We start from the raw sequence: 20,860 nt of genomic DNA on the forward strand, positions 1-20,860 counted from the left end.
AGTGCCAAAATACAGCAGCATTAAACGGGTGGAAAGGCCTCCTGAGATGGAAATCTTACCTCCCCTCCTGCACGGCGTGAATTGCTGATGGCTTGTCCAATCATTTCATAGATTTCAAGCTGCAAATAAAGCCAAAACCATGGTAAGGCACCCCACCAGACAGCAACAGAAATAAAAACTCCAAATGTAATTGTATTTTATCCTCTACAATTAGCCACTCCTTTAATTTTTTTACCACCAATGACAATGTCCCAAAATCATAGCTGTGTATTGCAATGCAAATAAATATAAATTCTGTGCTCTTCACTTGCTGAGGAGGAAAACAATGAATAGTCTGTAGATTACTTACACATTTCTGTACAATAGTAGCAGCATCATTTTCATAATCTTCTTCTTTGGAGCTGGTTGACCCGGTTCGTACCTGTTGGGTGCTGCCCACGTGCAGGATGGCCATGCAGGTGGCCACACTCACACCTCAGGGAAAACAAGTGCAGGGGACATTCTTAGGAAGAGCAAGTCTTAGGGCAAAATATTCCAGTTTAGCACATAAGGACAAGCAGTATCCAATGCATTCATAACTTGATGGAGCAGGGAATGCTCAGTGTTACAGTGGAAGATTAAAAAATCTTTAGTACACCCACATTAGTGAAGTTTTACCCTACAGAAACACATAGGAGCAGTTAAAGGAGGTAATGTTTTACCATGTAATTCAACACCATTTTTAAGACTATCTTCAGACTTGAGTGCCACATCTCCTTAAACTCTCCCCCATACCAATTAAACACTCAGGATTTTGGTGTGCTTAAACCACTCCTGGGAAACAAGGCTGATTTGGGACTTGTTAACAAGGCTTAACAAATTAAGCTGAAGCCTAAAGTAAAAATATATTATGCTCTGAATATAAAAAGAAAGAGCAGAAATTACAGGCTGTTAAGAAAATGTTGAGTCACTCAGTCTTTTTTTTAGATACTGACAGGAGCAGTGGTAGAACGTATCAGTAACAACTTTGATATTAACCCAATCACCACACTGTGCTGCAGAGCTTCAAGAGAAATAAAGGCTACTTGTGAGCTGAACCTTCAACATGCAGGTAGAAAAGCACAGTCAAAAGCTCAAAAAAACTGCTGGAGATCTGTGGGAATCTAGTTTGAAAGGATAGTGCAGGATAGTCCAAAAGGCAATCTCTCCCAATGAATTGCAGCTGTACTGACTACTGAGGGGTGGAAACATCTGTGCCTGCCCAAGGAGTTTGGGTGTTATAAAACAGTGGGTTATCTGGCCACTAGCTACAGTTACAGATGGAGTGGGAGCTTGAGACTGAGAGACTAGTACAGTTTGGGATGGAGTGTGCTGGCTGTGCTGTGAGAAGGAAGGGATGTGCAGTCCTGCAAGGGACAGACAAGGTAAGAAGATGTTGTGTGAGGGACACAGGGTTAGGTGGCCAGGTAAGGGACAGGTTGGGGTTAGCCAGTCATGTAGAAGGAAAAAGGAAACTTGCAGAGATGACAGAAGGAGTCAGTGCTGTGTGAAGCTGCCTATGAGGGAAGGAGTCAGAGTTGTCTGAGAGAAGGCATGTAAAGTTTAAAATAAGATTGTTGGTGCCAGTCATGTCTGTCTCAACTTATTTACTCCAGAGCTCCACTCACCTGCATAGAGACAGCTGAGAGCAAGAACAGTCACATCCTGGAGACGTGTGGGCGTCAGGGGCTCCAGCACGGGCAGGGACAGAGTATCCAGAGCCATGGTGACATCGATGACCAGCGAGTGGAAGCTGCAGGCAGGACACACAGTGAGGACAGGCTGGAGGGCACAGGCAGGTGCCCCAGGAGGGCACAGGGAGGTGCCCAGGCAGGCAGGGTGGCACTGACCCGTTGCGCACGGCCGTGGCGTCGGCCACGGTGGCCGGCATGATGAAGAAGGAGTTGGCGGACACGGCGTCCTGGAAGCGGTTGATGTAGCGCAGGAAGTAGGGCAGGTTCAGGCACACGCGCAGCAGCTTCTCTGAGCCACCTGCCAAGCACAGCAGCAGGGCTGTGGCACTGCTGTGGCACTGCCTCAGCCCTAACTGTGCTCAGGAACTGGCTTCATTGCTCTTGGTGTGAGAAAATGCCACCAGAGATGAGGCAATGGGGTAAAGAGTGCTCTACAACACCGGCTTCTGAAGTTTGCAGCCCATACTGGTAAGGGATGTCACAAAGCTCTGTGTGCACAGGGCACACCAGGTGGGACTTGATCCCAGTGGTCTCTTCCAACCCTAACAATCCTGTGATTCTAATCCACCCCATAAGGTATTTCATACTGTCCACCTAACTTACCCCTCCAAACATAAATACACTCAGCTCGTCTCTGCAATGAAAACTCCATCCCAGCCTAACCTCCCTTGGCAATCACCAGGCAACTCAGATAACCCTTTAGGTCAGAGAGTTTCTTCTCACTCAGAGCTGTGAGATGTAACAATGGAGAGACATTTTTCCAGTACTTCTTAGCCCCAAGCTAGAAAGCTGATTCTCACCGAGTTCTTGCAGGCTGGCCACATTCTGAGCAATGAATATGCTCTTGGTCTTTGCTGCAGAGGTTTGATCTGTGGCAGCTTGATCCTCGCTCTCTCCTTCCACCTAAAGCAAGCACATACTAAATATATTATGGAGGCACTAAAAACACACTGTATTTCTCCAAGTGTCTACACAGAAACAAGCTGCATCAGCAGCACAACTCCCAAGAGTTATGGACGTCACTGAATGTTGCATTCTGTGAGGAAACAAATCCAGCATTGCCAATAAAGCACAAACAGTATTTGCATGTTTGCCATTTATCCCATGCAAATAGGATTTATGTACTTCAGAAAGGTTCTCTTTACACCTGCATCAAGAATTATCTCTTAGAGTCCTCTGTCCTTCCCTGTACTGGGAAGCTGAAATTCAGACTGTTTCTGTTTTGGAGGTTTTTTTTACCTGTGTCTCTGTTGTGATTGATGGTGATGATGAGACTCTGGGGTTAAAGACTGATGTCAGTTGGTTGAGGAAGTTCATTTGCACTTCCTTTTGTCTCAGCTCTGGGCTCACGGGGGAGGCCAATTCTTTCTGGTCCTCAACTGCAGGGAAAACAACAAACCCCCAATTCAGACAGCAAACCTCATCTTTTCTGTACCTAACTCCAGTGCTGCAGTGAAACACACACAGCTGGGGCCTCCTCCCTACCATCAGAGAGGGTTTTGACAGTCTGAGGCAGCTTGGCTGATTTCATCATTGCTGTGAAGGTGATGATCTCTGTCCGGTCGAGGCGGCTGCAGCCCGTGCACAGCCCCTTGATCAGCAGAATGAGGTGTTTCTACAGAAAACAGAGACATCAAGTACCACTGAAACTCTCTTGATCATTTCTCTAAGCAGATGGATTAAGAGTAATGCAACTTCAGCTGGTGAGGCCACTGCAACAGCTCTGAGCCACTCTGATCTCCCCTGAGGATGGAAACACATCCCTGACTGCAGGTAATCCAGGTCACTGACACTGCCTGTGCTTCCCATGGAAAACACCTGCAAAAGCTCTCTCTGCTGGGACACACTACATTACAGCAACACTCCTCACAGGCCTTCTCTCTTCCCAATATATTTAAGCTTTCCCACAAGACAGAAATACCAGCAGGCAAGAAAACATCTTTAAAAACTCAACAGATAGCTGGGATCCAGGTGGTTGCACAAAACCAAACCAGAGTGTAGGAAACTGGAACTGAATTAATCAAGGCTTCAGGTCACCTTTGAGTTGAGAGCAAGCTGTGATTCTGAGTATAGAATGCAGAGGGAAGACTCAGCAGGAATCAGAGTCTACCAAAGTGCACACCTTAAATACTTTAAAGGCTTCATTAATTTTGCTTTATGCATTCAGCACTAGAGCAGATAGCTCAGAACTGGAGCCCAAAGCTGACTGTCACACTGAGGCTGGCCCAGGAGGCCCAAAGCTGTGCTCACCTGTGAAACAGCACATGCTTCATCTGGGTTCTCAAGCCGCAGCAGGGAGAATTCAATCAGGACTTTACACGCAGCTGCCACTGACTGCAACTGGTTTCTGGGTACTGAAAAAAACAGATCCTTGTACTCACAGTAAGCTTTAAAACAGTCCAATGTAACAAGCTGCCAATGCTGTCAATAAAACAGGATGCTCTGCAGTGTAGGTACACACTCAATCTCTCCTGCCTAACATGCAGGAGATGGATGCAATATAAACTCAGTCTCATTACAATGTAACCCAAGAAATGTCAGCAAAGTGAGGATAATTCCTTCTGCCAGACAGGAGAATTCAGACAGATAAAGCAGTTTCCCCAGCAACATTATTTAATGCTGACAGAAGCTTTGAAGAACATGAAACAAGTTTACAAAGCCCATTTTTTTGTTGAAATTGCTAAATTGTCAGCCAAAATAACAGAAAATATTTTGAGTCACAATGTTTTGATCATTAACTCCAACACAGTAATGTAACTACAAAAGCCATGAATGGTTTGGGTTGGAAGGGACCTTAAATCCCATCCAGTCCCACTCCCTGCCATAGCCAGGGACACCTTCCACTAGATCAGGTTGCTCCAAGCCACATCCAACCCAGTCTTGGACATTTCCAGGGACAGCAGTGTTCTAACTGCTGAAGGATAATCTAAAACTCCTGAACACTGATTTAAACACTTGACCAAAAATTAAATCAGATCAACAAAAAAGCAGCCAAAAAGACAACACTGTCCAGAGGTTGGTGGCCAAATATTCCCATCAACAAGCTTCCCTTTCCATCAGAGCTGACATTTCATGGTACAAAAGCCAGCAATGGTGGCCATAAAGTCTGATTCAGCAAGAAAGCAAAGAAACAAATACAAAAATCAACAGCTCTCATTTACTTTTACTGCATCCAGTCATTACACAGGAAAGAAGCAGAGGAACACTTACTGAGACCACACACAGTAGTGATGTAGTGTGTGGAAAGTGCAACGAAGGAGGAGTAAAAAGGCTCATACTGCTTGTCATGGTGCAGGATCTCAGATTCACTGCAATGGAGAAGGGAACAGAGGTCAGCCAGAGCCAGTAGAGCAGCAGCACCACCCAACACCCCAGTGTGTCCAGTGACAGGGGCAAGGCAAGGTGACAGCTCTGGGAACACAACCCTTGTGTTGAGTTCTCCAGCAGCAGCCAGATCACAACATCAGCACTGCTGCCCACCCAGGAAATGTAAGGAAATATTGTGCTGCCAGTGTTTCTCCTCCACAGCATCAACAGGTCAGGCTCTAGCAGCCACACTCCCTGCCAGAGGCTCATTAACCTTTAAGTTGTTCTAAACTCAGCTGCCCAGAGCCTGGACTGTGTGTTCTGCTAACGCTGGCAGGATCTGCCAGGCCTGGAGCACAGGCATTCCCTTCCTGTCACAGCACAGAGGCAACTGCAGCTTGTGCAATCTGCAAATCAGAGATCCAGCCAGAGAGGCAACTGCAGAACCACAGCACACAGGGACAGCACCTGGGGAGGGAGCTGGGCAGGTAAGGAAGAGTCCCTGAGGCTCCTCAGCCACACTCACTGGCCTCAGAGATCAGCCTTAGGGCAGAGGTGACACCTTAAAGGTGTCCCAGCACATCCCCCCTGCACAGACACAGAGAACACAAACTGCTCTGCCTCCACACCTGCTTCCAGCTCTCCTTTCTCCTGTGGCAACACTAAAGGATGTGCACATCTGCCTCATAAATGATCCATTTACTTTCTTTCACATTTTCATGCAGTGATGTGAATGAGCAAGCTGCAAGAACAGGTTATTTATTAGACTCAGCTTCACTTTCCCTCTCCAAACCCAGCCAGACTTCCCCACCTCTGAGACAGAGGTTATTCCTGGAGGGCAGGTGGGGATCAGAGGGCAGCAGCTCCCAGCTCCAACCACACTCTCACCATGCCCTGCTAACCTAAACAAAACCCAGTTTGTGCCCAGTCACCTTCCCTTTTCCCACACTAAGCCATTGCTTCCAGCTCTAACAGGAGGTGCAGCTAACAACAGAAATAACTCTGGAACAGAACCATTTCTCCACAAAAATGAGCAGAAAGAAATACTCATCAGCTTTGTAGTTTAATTTCCTAGGTGTGAGGTTTTATTTAGTCTGCCTAAAAAGCTGAAATAGAAATAGAAAAATAAAAAATTAAGAGAGAGGCTTTACTGGAAGCTATTCAACAGTGTCACACCACCGAGTTCCAACACCTCAGGCTTCAGCTCACCCTCTCCTGCCAGAACTGCTCTGGTGAGGAACAAGCCCAGAGCCTGAACATGCAAAGCATCTGTGCTCTCTCCTCTTCAGACATTAACTTTGCTCACCTACCTCTCAGGCCTAACTCCAAGCCAGCAGCAGCAGATGTATGTAAGTATTGTTAAGAGAACAAATTAGAACAATTTGGGAATAACAGAGTACAGGAGAGGCTGACAGCTCCTAAATTACTGCACAGGTCAAGCTGTGCACCACACAGTGCCCACAGGGTATAAAGAACACAGAGGTGCAGAATCCAGCATGAGATAGGGATTGAGCAATGGGAGGTTTGAGTTTTAGTAAAACACACTGTGGATGTTATGATAATGCAAAGTGGAAGGCAGCAGTCAAGTAATCATCAATCCTTGCAAATAACCATAGACAGAAGAGAACAGCTCAATCTGGGATGTGCCAGTGTTATTCTGAGTATACAGAGAGATTTAATAATGACTTTTCAGCCTCTCTGTATTGCTTAGAGGGGTTTTGCTTCCCAGGGAAGCTCTTTGCTCAGGCTGAGGAGAAGCCTCTGTCACTTATCAATGTTAATCAGCACCAAATCCCAGCCCTTGCCTCAGCTCTGCTCCCCAGTCCTGAACACACCCAGTCCTTGGGGCAGAGGAACAAAGCAGCCTCCTCCTTGGCAAGGCACTGCTCCAGGTGCAGTTCCCTCCTTCCCCAAAAACCAGCCTGGAGTGCCTCCACACACAGAGTTCCTCTCCAGCTGCACCTTTCCAAGTCAGCATTTCCATCATTTCTGGCAAATAAGGGCCTAATTTCTGTCAATTCTTGAAGACACCTGCTAACAGAGGAATACCAGTAACCTGATGATGATTAAACTTATAAATGAAATACCAGAGTAGTTAAAAAAAGGAGTTTATTGATTTATTTTGAAAAGAATAATACTGGTGATTTTGCTGTCATCATGCTAAGTTCATTTAAGGGGAAATCCAGCCTCTTTGGGGTTGGCTGATATCATCAAGTATTTAACAACTGCCTTCTAAAAATAACTTGAACACATAAAAGATTTTCTGTGAGAAATCTAAAGATAGATTCTTGTTTGGTACAGAAAAGCAAAGCTCCAGACATGAACAAGTTGTATTTATTCCTTTGTCATTAAGCATTCCACACCAAGGCACAAAACAAAAAGTATCATCCAAAATCCAAATCCTGCCAGACCATCAGACACACAACTCCAACCTCAGGCAGTGCTGCTTGAAGGCACCACACTGCTGGCTCAGTGGAAAACAGAACCATCATCCCCTCCAAAGGAGGAAAGTGCCCTCCCCCAGAACTCAAGTGGATCCACTCGAGTGTCCCTGGGATATTCTGATGAACACTCCACTAATGAACTTCAGGCACAGGGACAGCAGAGCTGCAGGGGAAAAGCGACACTGGGCTGGTCCCTAAAACACAGAGTGGCCAAAGATCTGCCCAAGCCCATCCACACGCAGTGAGCAGCCCTGGGGAGCACCTGCTCCGTGCTGCAGGCACACAGCTCCTCCAATTAACTCCCTGAAGCTGAAGCAACCACTGCACACTCAGCTATTCTTTATTAAATAAAACACCACAAGGCTTTATTTTATCGTCTTCCTCAGCGCACTGTTTATTTCATGTTTCCTAACAACTAATCGTGGCCGGGGTTATATCTCTGTAACTGAGCATGATGTGGCATTCACGTCTCGAGTTTTAGCTCTCAAAGCAAGCTGTAAGTTGAATTCAGTAGCTACGGCGGGTACTCTTATGTTCTGACTCCAACCTGTGTGGTTAAGACAAGGCAGACTTGATTTGGTTCTGCTTTATTTCTACTTAAAATAGGAGAAGCATTGCAGTGGTAAAGACTTAGAGAGAAGTCCGGTCCCCCCAGAGCCCGGTGAGACAACACTTCCCACGGCCCAAGCGGGCAAACTGTGACACGCCTGGACAAAAGCAAAACCACAAGAACAGTCCCGAAGCCTCTCGGCGGGCGCCTGGCGGAGGTGCTGCGGCCGGGCGAGCACCCTCAGCCCGTTATGGGGCCCGAGGGCACCTCCGACAGCTCCGGGACAGCGGCAGGAGCCGGCCAAGCAGCTCGGGGCTCTGCCAGGGCAGCCGCAGCCCCGCCGCTCGTCCTGCCGGGCACCGGGTACCGAGCCCCGAGCCCCCAGCCGGGCCCCGCCTCAGCCGCCCCTCAGCCGCTCCCGCAGCGGCACCCCCAGCGCTCCCCCTCAGCGGGCGACGCCGAGCGGCGGCAGCCCCCGCTGGCGCTTCCTCACCTCTCGATGACCGAGGCGAGCAGCTGCGGCAGCTCTTTCATGTCGAAGGCCGAGTAAGAGGCGGAGAGCAGCGGCCGCACGGCCACATCCCAGCCGGGCCCGGCCGCGGCCCCCGCGCCGCCCGCCGCCATCTGGGCTGCGCTGGGCCGGGGGCCGCGGCGCGCACAGCGCCCCCTGCCGGCGGGGAGGCGGCCGCGCAACGTCGCGCCGCCCCATTGGCCCGCGGCGCGGGCGCGTGCGCACTGCGTGAGTCAGCAACTTTGGCGCGCGGCGCGTGCGCGGTGAGGGCGGGGCGGGGCGGGGCTGCGGCTGCGCATGCGCCCTGTGCGCGCCCCGCCCCGCGCCTGCCCCGCCGCAGGGAGGGCTTGGAGCGGCCCGAAAAATCATCCAAAAACCCCAAAAATGCTGGAACAGAGAAAATATCCCCCGCTTCAAGAGTGCCCCAAAATACTTAAATAGGGAAACAACCTCCCCACGTAAATACCAAAAAAAACCCCCCACTTAAACAGCAAAACCCCCCATTTAAGCAGCTCAAAACCCACCCCAAACCCACTTAAATAACCGCTAAAACCCACCTAACGAGCCTCAAAAACACCCCCGCAAAATCACCTGAAAAACCCGTGAAAACCACCTTAAATAGCCATAAATGGCCACTTAAACATCCCCCAAACCCTTACACAGCCCGAGACACAGCTCAGCAGCCCCGCTCCCTGCTCCGCAGCTTTATTTTGGGATCTGGATTTTAACAACTGAAATTCACAGAGTTCGGAGCACTGATCCCGAGGAAAACGCTGAGAGGCTCCACCCTCTGAACCACCCCGCCTTAACCCCAAGCACTGAAGAAAAAAAAAAAAACCGCAGGAAAATTTAGAAACAAATGGGAAGGAACAGATGTTGTCATCATAATAAATAAAGAAAATGGAGAAACTTCAGATTCATTTCTTCCCAGTGCTCTGCAGCTTTGTCAGAGGCTCCATGAGGCCGTTTCCCACTGACAGACACTATTTTTCCTAAGGAAACCACCCAAGGTCTTGCCCTCACACCAGGAGCTGGTTACCACATCTGCACAGCCAAGAACCTTCCTCTCTGCCAGATGTGGGGCACAGCTGGTGCCAAGGGAGAGCCCAGGATGAGCAGGACACACATCCTGAGTACTCTCTTCACCAACATCAGGGACACACTGATTTGGGGGCTTCAAGGGAGGTTTGGGACCTTCTTTTTCAGTCAAAACATATTAAAAAAGTCTCTATTTTTCATCTCTTCCATTTCTCCTCATGGGAGACACACGGGCAGTGCAGCTTTTGTTCCATGTCCCACCAGCAGCTTTTCCTCACACATATCTCCCAGCCAGATGGAACAGAGGTGTTTGGATCCATCCCTCGGGGTGGGGCTGAGGTCCCAGCCCAGCTGGGCCCCCTCAGCGCCAGGCCCTGTTCAGCAGCTTCACCTGGGCCAGTCTCTTGGTGATCATGGTGGCAAAGACCAAGCCAAAGAGGACACTGCTGATCAGCACGTAGTCATAGTCATCCTTGAGCACATCAAACTGCTTGGAGGGGTACACCCGGGTCTGGAAGATGTCCAGCCCATAGGCTACAACCTGCAGGGGGGAGAGCAGCAGCTGGGGATGCAGCTTGGAGCATAAAACCCCATAATGATCCCTCAGGGTTCCAGCTCTGACACCATGTTTCAGCTGTCAGCAGCTAGGTTATGGGAATCAGAGCTCCCTGCTATGGGAGTCAGCCCCAAATTCCACCCTGAGGTGTCCAGGCTGCACTCACCAGGCAGGTGGACTCAAGGCCAGAGGGGGCAGTGTAAATGCCCCTCATCCTGGAGATGGTCTGGTTGTAGTTGATGAACCTCTCAGCGTGGATCTGCACGTCAGGTGAGTAGGGGATCAGGTTCTCCTCTCTGCAAGGCACCACCACACACATCAAACATCAAACTCCAGCCAGGCAGCACACAGGGGATGCCACCAGTGTTTCCTGGTTATCAAAAGCTAATCTAAAGCAGCAAATTTGGGAGCTTTTCTCATTGCAGATTCATTATTGCTGCAGGATGAAAATCAAATGGATCAGTTGGGTCAGGCTAAATTGCAGCCACCTCCTTCCAGGCTTCAAAAGTTTTACAAAGAAGTGTAACTAAAAAAATCCAGTTCCTCTGACTGTTCCTCCCTGAGAATACAAACACCAGGCTGGTTTAATGACTGATCTGCTGTAACACAGACAAATGTATCATCACAAACTGGGAACAGAAGCACAGAGTACTTCAGGTTGGGAAAGACCTCCAAGATCATGGAGTTCAACCTTTGACCTGAAGGAACTTGCCTTCATTCCAAAGACTGTTCTGAATCCAGCCAGGACAAGTTGTTCCTCTTCACAAAACTTGTGACACACAAAACCCAGCCCTTCCCAGAGCCCAGGAGAGGTTCTGACTCCTTTCCTTACCTGCTCTGCTCTGTCGGGATCTCCGGGCGCCGAGGGTCCAGCAGAGCCTTGGGAAGGGACAGGATGGCCCCAGAGGGAAGCCCAACTGTGCATTGAAGGAAAAGCATCTTCAAAATCCCAGAATCCCAGAACAGCTGGGGTTGGAAAGGCCTTCTGGGGATCACCCAGCCCAACCCCCCCTGCCCAGGCAGGGTCACCAGGACCAGGTGACTCAGGAATGCATCCGGGTGGGTTTTGAATGTCTCCAGAGAGGAAGACTCCAGAGCCTCCCTGGGCACCTGTGCCAGCACTCTGCCATCCTCAAGGACAACTTCTTTCTCATGTTGGGGTGAAACTTCCTGGATTTTAGTTTATGGCACCTCACAGCCATTCCTGACAGCCAGTAGAGACACCCTGCTGGTGCTTATCCCTGGCCTTGCAGGAATCCAGGACAATGCCCAGGTAAGACTTTCTGGCAGCACAGTGCATTCTGCTGGGATTTCAGTGCCCCCTTTCAGTGAGCAGGTACTCACTGAGCAGGTGGCGGCTGGTGATGCCCCTCTCGGTGATGGTGGCCTCCATGGCACTGATGGCAGAGGGGAAGATGTAGGATTGCTGCAGGACCTGGGGCAGGATGGGGCGGTCCAGGGAGCTGAAGGCTGTGGCATTGTACTGCTCCGTGCCCTCGTAGAGCTCCAGCACCGTCAGCTCGTTGCGCCGCGCCTTGGTGTTCCAGTACTGGTACTGCAACGGGGGCAGCAGCATCAGGGCAGCACCAGGGAAACCACACAACTGCCCTTGCAGCAACTGCCCCCATCCCAAAAACATTTTTGCTTTTCACAGAATTCACACAATCACAAGGTTGGAAGACACCTTCAAGATCAATGAGTCCAACCCAGCCCTAACTCAACTAACCCATGGCACTGAGTGCCACATTCGGTCTGTTTTTAAACTCCTCCCTGGGCAGACCATTCCAGTACTTTATCACTCTTTCTCTGAAAAATCTTCCCCTAATATCCAATTTTTATACATTTTCCACATATTTGTAGCTCTGTAGACTACTATTATATAGTTATACAATTCCTTAATTAACTGCAGCACTTTCCTACCCCTCTCTTAGATTTTAGAACAATAAGCTTGCCTTGCTGGAATCTTATTTACTCCATAGTGAGCCTCCATATATCATAGATATAATAAATGGGGGTTAGAAGCTAGGCAGAACCAAAAGGGGGGATTACTTAATTAACTGTCCCTCTACCTGGACAATTTCTGTTAATTATGCTAATTTGTTAAAACTTACAAAATCCTCAGAATCTTGCATTTTGTGTGCATATTTGCACCATGAATGACCCTCATTACAGGTTCTTTATCACCTTCACATTGCCCAGCTCATGATTTTAGGGGTCCCCCCAAAGAAGCAGCAGCTCTCACCACCACCCAGTTCTCAGAGTGCACCATGTGCACGGGCCCCTTGGCCTTTTTCTGCACAGAGGAGTGGATGATCCTGCCCGTGACCCCGTCCATCAGGTAGATCCCGATGAAGGTGCGCTCGTGGTGCGTGTCCGTGCTCTCGGTCACCACGGCCAGCAGGTTGGGGTTCAGGGACTGGGGACAAAGGAGAAACAGCTGACACCTTCTTTTAGTGTCACAGACACCTTCCTGCTCTTCATCTGGGTGTATTGTGAATCAATTAGCATAAATCATAATTGCTGCATGAAAACATTGTTGAAAAGAAACCACTAAAACGAGCATTTTTCTGCAGAGGTGCTGGTGCCCATAAAGAAAAACTGGCACCACAGGGCAGCTCATCCTAATGTAGCAGCAGGGAAGGGTACTGGGATCTTCCCACAGGATAACCCCTCAACAAAAATCCAAGCCAGAGCTGCAGCAGCACCTTGTAGAGGACGCTGCGGTCGCCCATGACGCGGCCCTGGGAGTGCACGTGCTCGTTGGACCTCTTCCCTTTGACAGCCACAATCCTCTGCACCTCCGTGGGGATGGCCACCTCCCAGCTCTCCTCTGTGCTCAGGTCCTGCAGGGAAAAAGCAGGTGGGAGACTGGATCTTGTCCTCCAAGGACCATCTCCCCCAGGAGGATGCAGTTTTCCTTGCTTTGGCATCTCCCAAGTTTCTTTGGTGCGTTTTGAGGTTGAACACTCCATGAAGGGAACTGAGATTTGTCATATCCATCCACAGGGCATTCAGGGAAGTGCAGTGGGTCTTCCATACCTTTTTCAGCCTGAAACCAGAGAGTTTTCCCTGCTCAGCATCAACTAGGTAAAAATAGATGGAATGGGCAATTTCTTCTAACTGCCGAAGGACATTTTTAGTGGCTGGGAAAGGTGTAACCTGGAAAAGAAAAATTGAAACATGGGTTAAAAAAAACTGATACAGACAAAAAACCCACCCTGGAATGAACCAGAAAGATTATTTCTAACGTGTTTATCAAGATAAGGTCTGTCTTACCAGTATAACCTCATATTTTTGTGTGAAATGTGGCTCAATGGCATTTTTTTTCCATCTTTCTCCAAAAGGGAGGGGAATAATTAACCAGAATATGAAGAAAACTGCCTCCAGGCAAAGCAATTTACCTTGTACTCATCATCAATCAGGAGCAGCACTTTGGCATAGTCTTGATCCATAATAGGCAGAAGCAAAGTCTGGAGAATTGGACGTTTCAGAACAGGAGGAGCTACTTGGCTTTTCTTCCCAAAGATGGGGTTAAAGACATACAGAAAACTCATTTTGGTCTCCTGAAAAACAGGGTAAGTTTTGCCACTTGTTTAAGTAAAAAAAAAAATTAAAAAAAAATAAACAAACCAACAAAAAAGGTGTTTTTCTAACTGTTACTTGTTGGTGTTGACTATTCCCAATACCCTGAGTTCAGCTAGTCCACCCTGAAAATATTCTGTTTGGACACACACATTTATCTAAACATTTATCCCAGATTTCTCCATAACCAAAATAATTTTTAATTTTCCTAGGGTTCTGTGTCTGCTTCCCTCCAGATCTTTCTTCCCTGCCATTCCTACAACAGTGACAACCAGATGATGCCCTAGAACATGTTATTGCAGATTTCCATGCCCAGTGCAGAGCCAGGGAAAGGGCCTCACCTTGTCCTTGATGAGCAGAGTGCACTGTGGAGGGTGGGGGAAATGGGCTGTTGTTCTCTGCACCATCAGCTTGAAGGAGGAGCCTGGTCTCACATTCCTCAGGTATTGCTTCCACAGGATGGTGCCAGAACTGCTCTCAATGCCAAAAAGCTGAGGAAAAAAACATGGGAAAGCCAAAAATTTAGGAAAGCACCACTCCCATTCAAGCACTGCATCCTCCTCTGGCATGTCCTGAAGAAAGCTGAGTCTTAGTCCCCCTTTAAAGCCACCACAACATGCCCTGTGCATCTTCCCATTATTTCTGCCCAAGCCTGGCTAAAAACAGGGCTGGGAATTCAGAGCTGAGACTTTGCTCCAGCCTAGAATGAGATTCCTGCCCTGGCCTCCTCACCTTGCCTGAGGCAGTGACCATCACCATCATTTTCTGGAGGTTGAACTCATCTCTGGCCAAGTTGTCAATGTTAATCTCGTTTTTAATCTGGCTCCGGGGCTTCCTGGCATCATAGAACATCTTCCAGAGATGGGCAGTCCAGGCTTGCAGCAGGATCAGCTGGGATGAGAGCCTCTTCAGGAACATTCCCAGCAAACCATCTGCAAGTGGCACCCACAGTGACAACAGCAGGGACAACACACACATCCCACCCAGCTGAAATTGTGGTGCCAAACGTTGCCATGCACACACCTGGGGTAACTCCCTGCCTCCCCCTCAATGCTGCCACTCCTCTGACAGACTCTGGTGCTTCCCAACCTTTCCCACTCCACACTCATTCCAAAACAGGCCCTGATCAACTGAAAGCAAACCTTCATGCAGAGGATTTTGTGTTCCTTCTCACTGTGCCCACCTAGAGCTCACCCACATCTCCAGAAATCCCTCTGTACCCAGTACTCAGAGGAATTAGAAATACTAAATTCTGCCCAATCAGGGTTTGTATTTAACTTCTTAAAGTAACCAAAACATCAGATTTCAACTGTTTCAGCCCCTGAGGAGAGCAAGCAGAGGGGACCAGTGGCACAGGAAGCATTAGGCAGGAGCAGAGCACACTCCATGCAGGATGGGGTTACCTTGGATGGCTGCATCCAGGACAGCAAGGAAAGACAAAACAAAGCAAAAAACAAAAAAGAAAAAGCTATTGGAAACGAGTCTTCCAGAAAAAGTCACAGGAAACATTTAGGAGACACGGCCAAAATCCCTCCTACTGCTGCTGACTGTTTTTTATTAATTTAACAATGTAATATATTCATGCCATCTGAATTGGATTTCCAAAGTTTAGACAGAAAAGGGTTTATTTCTGCTCATTTTAACTGGCATCAGTAGAGAATTAAGTTAATCTCTCAGCTCAGAGTAAACAGAAAACAATAAACACATTTATTTAGGAAGGAAAACAAACTCACAGAGGGAATTCTGTTCAACTCACCTGCTTTTTTTCCAAATTCTCCCTCCAGCTCAGCCTGTGCACCTGTCAGAGGCAGATCCACCATCTCCAAGCACACCACCTCTGCCAGAGACTCCTCTCTGCTCCACACAACTTTTCCTGGAAAGAAATAAGAGCAGAATATTGGAAAAATAAACTTAATATTTGGGAATGGACTCACTCAATATAAGAGTATCTTTCAGTGCAAACCTAAAATGCAGATCACTTCTTGATGAAATGCAAAAAGTCTATAAATATCTAATATCATTACATTAACTATTTCATAAAAGACAAATACTTCATGCAAGTGGAGCAAATTCTGGGAAGAAAACCTCAGGATCAGTAAAAGCAATCTGGTGTTTTAGAAAGGTTACAGTCATTGAGTCTATTTAAAATAACAGATTCACAGTGTGAACTCCTGAATTCTTTTAGAGCCACAGAAAATTCCTGTTGCTGAGATGGGACTCTCAACCCTTTCTGCAAGTTAACATTTTTGCCATAAGGGACCTTTTTCAGAAAATCATTGAGGAAGATCTACACCAGAACTTACACTTTCACCCTTCAAAAAGAGTTTTGAAATCTGCAGAATTCCCTGAAATCCAAAATCCACACAAAACAGGGCAGAATTATTTGTCTAGGTGAGGGTGAAAGAGTTTCCTGTGTCTTTCACAGGACTCAGAAGAGTTAAATTAATTTTTTCAGCTTCTAATGAAAGTACTGATGAAATACAATCCTTGAGGACACAGAATTTTCTCCTGGGAGCTGTTACAAATGGAGGAAGCTGTTTCTGGGAGTCACCTGGCTGCTGGAGGAACATGAGCATGTGGTCCTCTGTCTGCACCAAGGCTCGATAGCCCACTGAGTCATCCTTCTTCAGGAAAACTTGGATGTACAGCTGGGAAAGAACAGAACAAAGGGCAAGGAAAACAGTGAGATTAATGATCACATCATCTCCTTGAAGAAAGCAAAAATCAGGTGAAACCAGGGCAAGCAGGGTGATGCTGTAATCCCTGGAATGCTTTTCCCCTTGGCTCAAGGGCTCCCATCCTGCCACAGCAGGGAAGGGAAGGTGCTGCAAGGACAGAAATGACCCCTCTCTGCTCACCTGCTGTGGCTTGGCCCCTCCTTGTTCCAGGTTAAAGGTGATTGTGGTGTCCAACAGTCTTTGCCCAGTCTCAACCAGGTAGAGGTTTATGTTGTAGGTTTGATTGGAGCAGGTTAAGGAATCCTGTAACAAGAGGCAGAAATCAGAGATTTCACACACACCACACCAAATCCTGCAGCAGGATCCCAGCTGAACTCCTTGTCCAGCAAAAACTGGGGCTTCAAGGTATTTTTAGGCTGTGTTTTTAGGTGGTACAGCTGGTGTAAGACCTCTGTCACCCTGCTCTGCAGGCAAGGGAATAAAATGGACTGACAAGAACTCAGGACAAGAGCACCCCATACCTGCCTCCGGGCATCCCCCAGCGTGCTGCCACCATGGAGGCCATCAGAGCTTCCAGGTTTCTGAAATGAGCATCAGAGGAGATGTAACATGGCTTCAGACACCAGTAAAGTATAAAACATACAGGTTTTCAACTGCATGACAGGTCTCAGCTTGCCTGTGACATCAGGCTAGAAACAGCTCTGCTCTGCTCTATTCTGTTTCTGATAAAAATGAAACTATGTTTGATATCCCCAAGAACTGAAATCCTGTGTGGATCAGGAAAGGCAATTCCTTGTCACACGCTCACCTTCCACAGGACTGAAACAGGATATTCACTGAGCCAGGCTTGTGTTATCACTGAAACTTATCAAACCCTCCTCTTCCTCAAGGGGCTCCCCATCCCTGGGGCTGTGAAACACCAGTGGAACCCAACCCACCCCCAGCACACATCCCCAGAGCTGGGCTGCTCCCAGAGGACAGGAATTGTGCTGACCAGTTCACTCCTGCACGTCAGGACAGCAGCCACCGTCTTCTCCCCCGTCGTTGCAAAACTCACCAGAGCTGCCTGGAAAACAAATAGCAAGAAATCATTTAAAAAAACCTTCAAGAAACCCCCAAACCTCACCAAAAATTATCTGTGAAGTAAATAAAACCACAATTTTATTTCCTAAATATTTAGTATTTATTATTAAAGCAGATGAACCGTCACAGCCAGATTTTAAGTTGCATTGTTTCCCCCAAACTCAAAAACAAAAAAGACCTTCTCATAAAGATGGGAGCAGTTGAACTGCCACAGGTTTTTGAGCCATGATGCTCAGAATTACTGAAATTTTTAAAACCTGCCAGCAGCCCCAGCAGTTTGAAGGATGCTCAGCTGCACTTGGCCCTGTTCCTGGTATGTCTGTCTCAGGTACCTGCTGGAAGTCCCGGAGGTGGCTGAGCAGCCCCTGCTTGTACTGCAGCAGGGAGAAGTGGCTGGGGGCCAGCTGCAGGAAGAACTGAGTCCTTGAGGCACTGGTCACACTGGGCTGAGTGGCCAAGATCCTGGCCTGGAAGTCATCTGCAAACTCCAGCTCCAGGGACTGCAGGGGAGACAAGCACATGTGCTGAGAGCTGTCCTGCACTGAGACCAACAGCTCCCTTCCCTCAGCAGCAGTCAGAGATTCCCTGAGCCAGGGGACAGAGCAGGAGCAAGGCTGAGGCTCAGAAGACATCAATCCAGAAGGAATAACAGACAAAAACTCCCCCACCCTTCCCTGAATTTACAGATCATGACCCTCCACCTCCAATCCCTCCCCAGTTCACCAACAGACTGGGGAAGCAGTTCAAACTGGATTCAGAGCAGCTGGGTAAGGAATGAGAGGAGTGTTCCTGCAGCAGCTCTCACCTGCAGAGGGATGTGCCTCATGTCCTGCTCGGTGTCCAGGGCGCAGACGTGCAGCGAGCGCGCGGCCGCGTCCACGCAGAGCAGCACAGCCTCCCCCAGCACTGCACAGGAGCCCTGCAGAGACCCCAGCCACGGGGCTGCCAGCCTCACCTGCACACACACACAGCTCCAGACAATTCTTCTCAGCACAGCTGAGATAAACCACCTGGCAGCCTGAGGGTTATGGGCTAATCTGGACTGACTGTGGAGAGCTGGGAGGTAATGGACATGTGGTTGTGCAAGGGGCAGACACGGTGACAAGGTGCTGAGTGAGGGACAGACAGGCAGCTGGGTCAGGGACAGCTTGGGGTTAGCCAGTCATGCAGAGTGAAAGGAGCCAGAGCTGTGTGGAACTGCCTGGAAGACAAGGGATCAGTACTGGGTGAAGTTGCCTATAAGAGAAGGAATCACAGTTTCCTAAGAGAGGACTATGAAAGAAGGAGTAAGAGTTATGAATAAAGTTTGTTAAGAGAAAAAGGAATGTAGAGTTTGCTACTAAAGGGCTGCTGGTGATAACAGCTGTGTCCATCTCAACATAATAACTGCAACAACTACAGCTGCCAGCCTAGCTCAGTTTGGCTTTCAGGGCATTCAGCCATGAAATCCCTGGTTTGGAGGCAATGCCTCAGGGAAAGGGAGGGTTCTCTGTAGGACAATTGATTCCTCTGCCCACCACACCACAGGCTTGGAAGCACATTTGTTCACATCAAATGCAGCATTTTGGCTGCACTACCTGTTTTGTGATTTCTCCATCTTCTACATTGAAGGTCAAGACGTTCAGGTGGCTCTGGGGAACGATGCCAACCACGTGGATGACTCCAGTGCCACGGGAGTACAGCAGCTGGTACTGGGTGCTCTCACTGCAAGACAGGCAGCAACCATGCAGCAGCATCATCCTCCCACACTGCTGCTTGCAGAAGCACAGGACAGGTGCAGCCCCCTCCCCTCTGCTCTGTGCCAGGGGCTCACCCCTCTCCTCAGAGGTGTTCTCACCTTTCTGGCAGATGTTCCACCCACTTCTGGTGCCCATTGGACAAGTAGTGCAGAGACAGAGCTGTTTTCTTCAGCACAGCCACGTACTTCACTGCCTCAGGGAGCCCCACCAGGGCAGCCCCCTGGAAACTGAGCACAGGAACAAGGAATTAGGGAATTATTTTCCTATTTTACCCTGGGATAGGGGCTAGAGCACCAGGAGCAGCTGAGGGAGATGGAAAAGGGGCTCAGCCTGGAGAAAAGGGGGATCAGGGGGGCCCTTGTGGCTCTGCACAACTCCCTGACAGGAGGGGACAGCCCAAGGGGATTTGGGATCTGCTCCAGGGAACAGGGACAGGAGGAGAGGGAACAGCCTCAGGCTGGATATCAGCAGGAATGTCCCCATGGAAAGGGTGCTCAGGGATTGGAACTGCCCAGGGAGGTTTGCAGTGCCCATCCCTGGAGGTGCCCAAGGGTTGGATGTGGCACTCAGTGCTCTGGGCTGGAGACAAGGTGGGGACTGGTCAAGGCTGGACTCAATGGTCTTGAAAGCTTTTCCAGCCTCAATGATTCTGGGAGTCTCTGCAAGGTTCAGGCATTCATTAAGAATTCATCTAAATTTTGGTTTGGAAATGTTACATCTGACTAATTTTTCTCCACAATGCAAGCCCAGACTGAATCCATGACCTATTTTTTTCCTTCCCAGACCCCATGCAGACAGGAAATCCCACCTGCCAGTGTCCAGGGAGGTCTCCCAGTTCAAGCCCCCGATGTTGGTCTCCCAGGAACGCAGAATTCGTCCAGCATTGGACACAGTGATGGCATCTGAGGGGAGGAACACAGAGCCTGTAGGCAGCAGGGGCCAACAAAGAGATGTGCCGTGCAGCTGCAGCCTGTGCTCTAAGGCTGGTGCCACCTACCCTGCCCATGGATCAGCATGGCATCGATGGCTCCCTCCGGAGTGCCCTTGTCCACATGGCGCCACACTGCAACCGACAGGGCAAGGAGAAGGCCGTTTGTCCCCACAAAGGCGTTTCTGCGCTTTGTTTAAAGCTGGGCAGCTGACAGAGCCCTGCAGCAGAGCTCTGCCCCGCCGGCCGAGCCCTCCCGCCCGCCGCGGCCCCGGGGCAGCGCTGCCGCCGCCGGAGGCGCAACCGGGACATTGACCCCCGGCCCCAGAGCGGCCGCACTCACGGATTTCACCGCTCCGCGAGTTCAGGGCGGCCACAACGTTCTCCTCGGTGGCCACGACGAGCTTCTTCGAGCCCTGCGAGGCCTCCAAGGAGGCGAACTTGAGCTTCCCCACGTACTGCTGCCTCCTGCGAGGGAACGGCAGCGCGGGTGAAATGGGACCGGGGCGGGAGCGGAGACCCAACCCGGCGGGACCACGGCGCTCACCAGTCAAACTTGCCCACTTGGTCCTCGTAGACGGCGGCGGCCAAAGGCAGCAGGACCAGGACGGGGAACAGCGGCATCGCCCGCGACCCCGCCGCCATGACAGCGGACCCGGCGCCCGGGGGGCCTTCTGCGCCGCGGGGCCGCCCGCGCCGCCGCCTGCGCGGGGAGAGGGAGTCAGCGCCGCGG

General features: G+C 49.5%; 2 protein-coding genes across 7 annotated transcripts in view; both read right to left on the bottom strand.

The window, feature by feature from the left end:
• The window catches only part of UBR4 (ubiquitin protein ligase E3 component n-recognin 4), an 85,382-nt gene extending 76,705 nt beyond the window's left edge, over window positions 1-8,677 (bottom strand). For 5 of the 6 annotated variants that reach the window (XM_079326368.1, XM_079326367.1, XM_079326366.1 and 2 more), the window contains exons 1-10: window positions 8,506-8,677; window positions 4,923-5,020; window positions 3,963-4,066; window positions 3,198-3,327; window positions 2,952-3,091; window positions 2,513-2,615; window positions 1,869-2,010; window positions 1,647-1,771; window positions 350-474; window positions 60-119 (exon numbers count right to left, since the gene is read on the bottom strand). In XM_079326368.1, coding sequence (XP_079182494.1) covers window positions 60-119; window positions 350-474; window positions 1,647-1,771; window positions 1,869-2,010; window positions 2,513-2,615; window positions 2,952-3,091; window positions 3,198-3,327; window positions 3,963-4,066; window positions 4,923-5,020; window positions 8,506-8,636 — 1,158 coding nt within the window. In that variant the 5' untranslated portion in view covers window positions 8,637-8,677. The remainder of the gene's footprint in view (window positions 1-59; window positions 120-349; window positions 475-1,646; window positions 1,772-1,868; window positions 2,011-2,512; window positions 2,616-2,951; window positions 3,092-3,197; window positions 3,328-3,962; window positions 4,067-4,922; window positions 5,021-8,505) is intronic. The other variant, XM_079326369.1, reaches the window with a different exon arrangement.
• Window positions 8,678-9,371: 694 nt separating this feature from the next.
• Window positions 9,372-20,825, bottom strand: EMC1 (ER membrane protein complex subunit 1). Its single transcript, XM_079326486.1, has 23 exons — window positions 20,675-20,825; window positions 20,471-20,595; window positions 20,197-20,262; window positions 20,008-20,101; window positions 19,298-19,426; window positions 19,038-19,164; window positions 18,266-18,415; window positions 17,793-17,960; window positions 17,372-17,443; window positions 16,899-16,958; window positions 16,558-16,680; window positions 16,251-16,347; window positions 15,456-15,572; window positions 14,432-14,631; window positions 14,041-14,190; window positions 13,519-13,680; window positions 13,157-13,276; window positions 12,823-12,960; window positions 12,360-12,533; window positions 11,462-11,672; window positions 10,950-11,034; window positions 10,284-10,413; window positions 9,372-10,102 (listed from the first exon to the last, which is right to left on the bottom strand). The coding sequence occupies exons 1-23, from the start codon at window positions 20,770-20,772 to the stop codon at window positions 9,923-9,925; spliced, it is 2,976 nt and encodes a 991-aa protein (XP_079182612.1). The 5' UTR covers window positions 20,773-20,825; the 3' UTR covers window positions 9,372-9,922.
• Between the last annotated feature and the right edge of the window lie 35 nt (window positions 20,826-20,860).

The sequence above is a fragment of the Erithacus rubecula genome, assembly GCF_903797595.1.
Source record: "Erithacus rubecula genome assembly, chromosome: 24".
NCBI lineage: Eukaryota > Metazoa > Chordata > Aves > Passeriformes > Muscicapidae > Erithacus > Erithacus rubecula.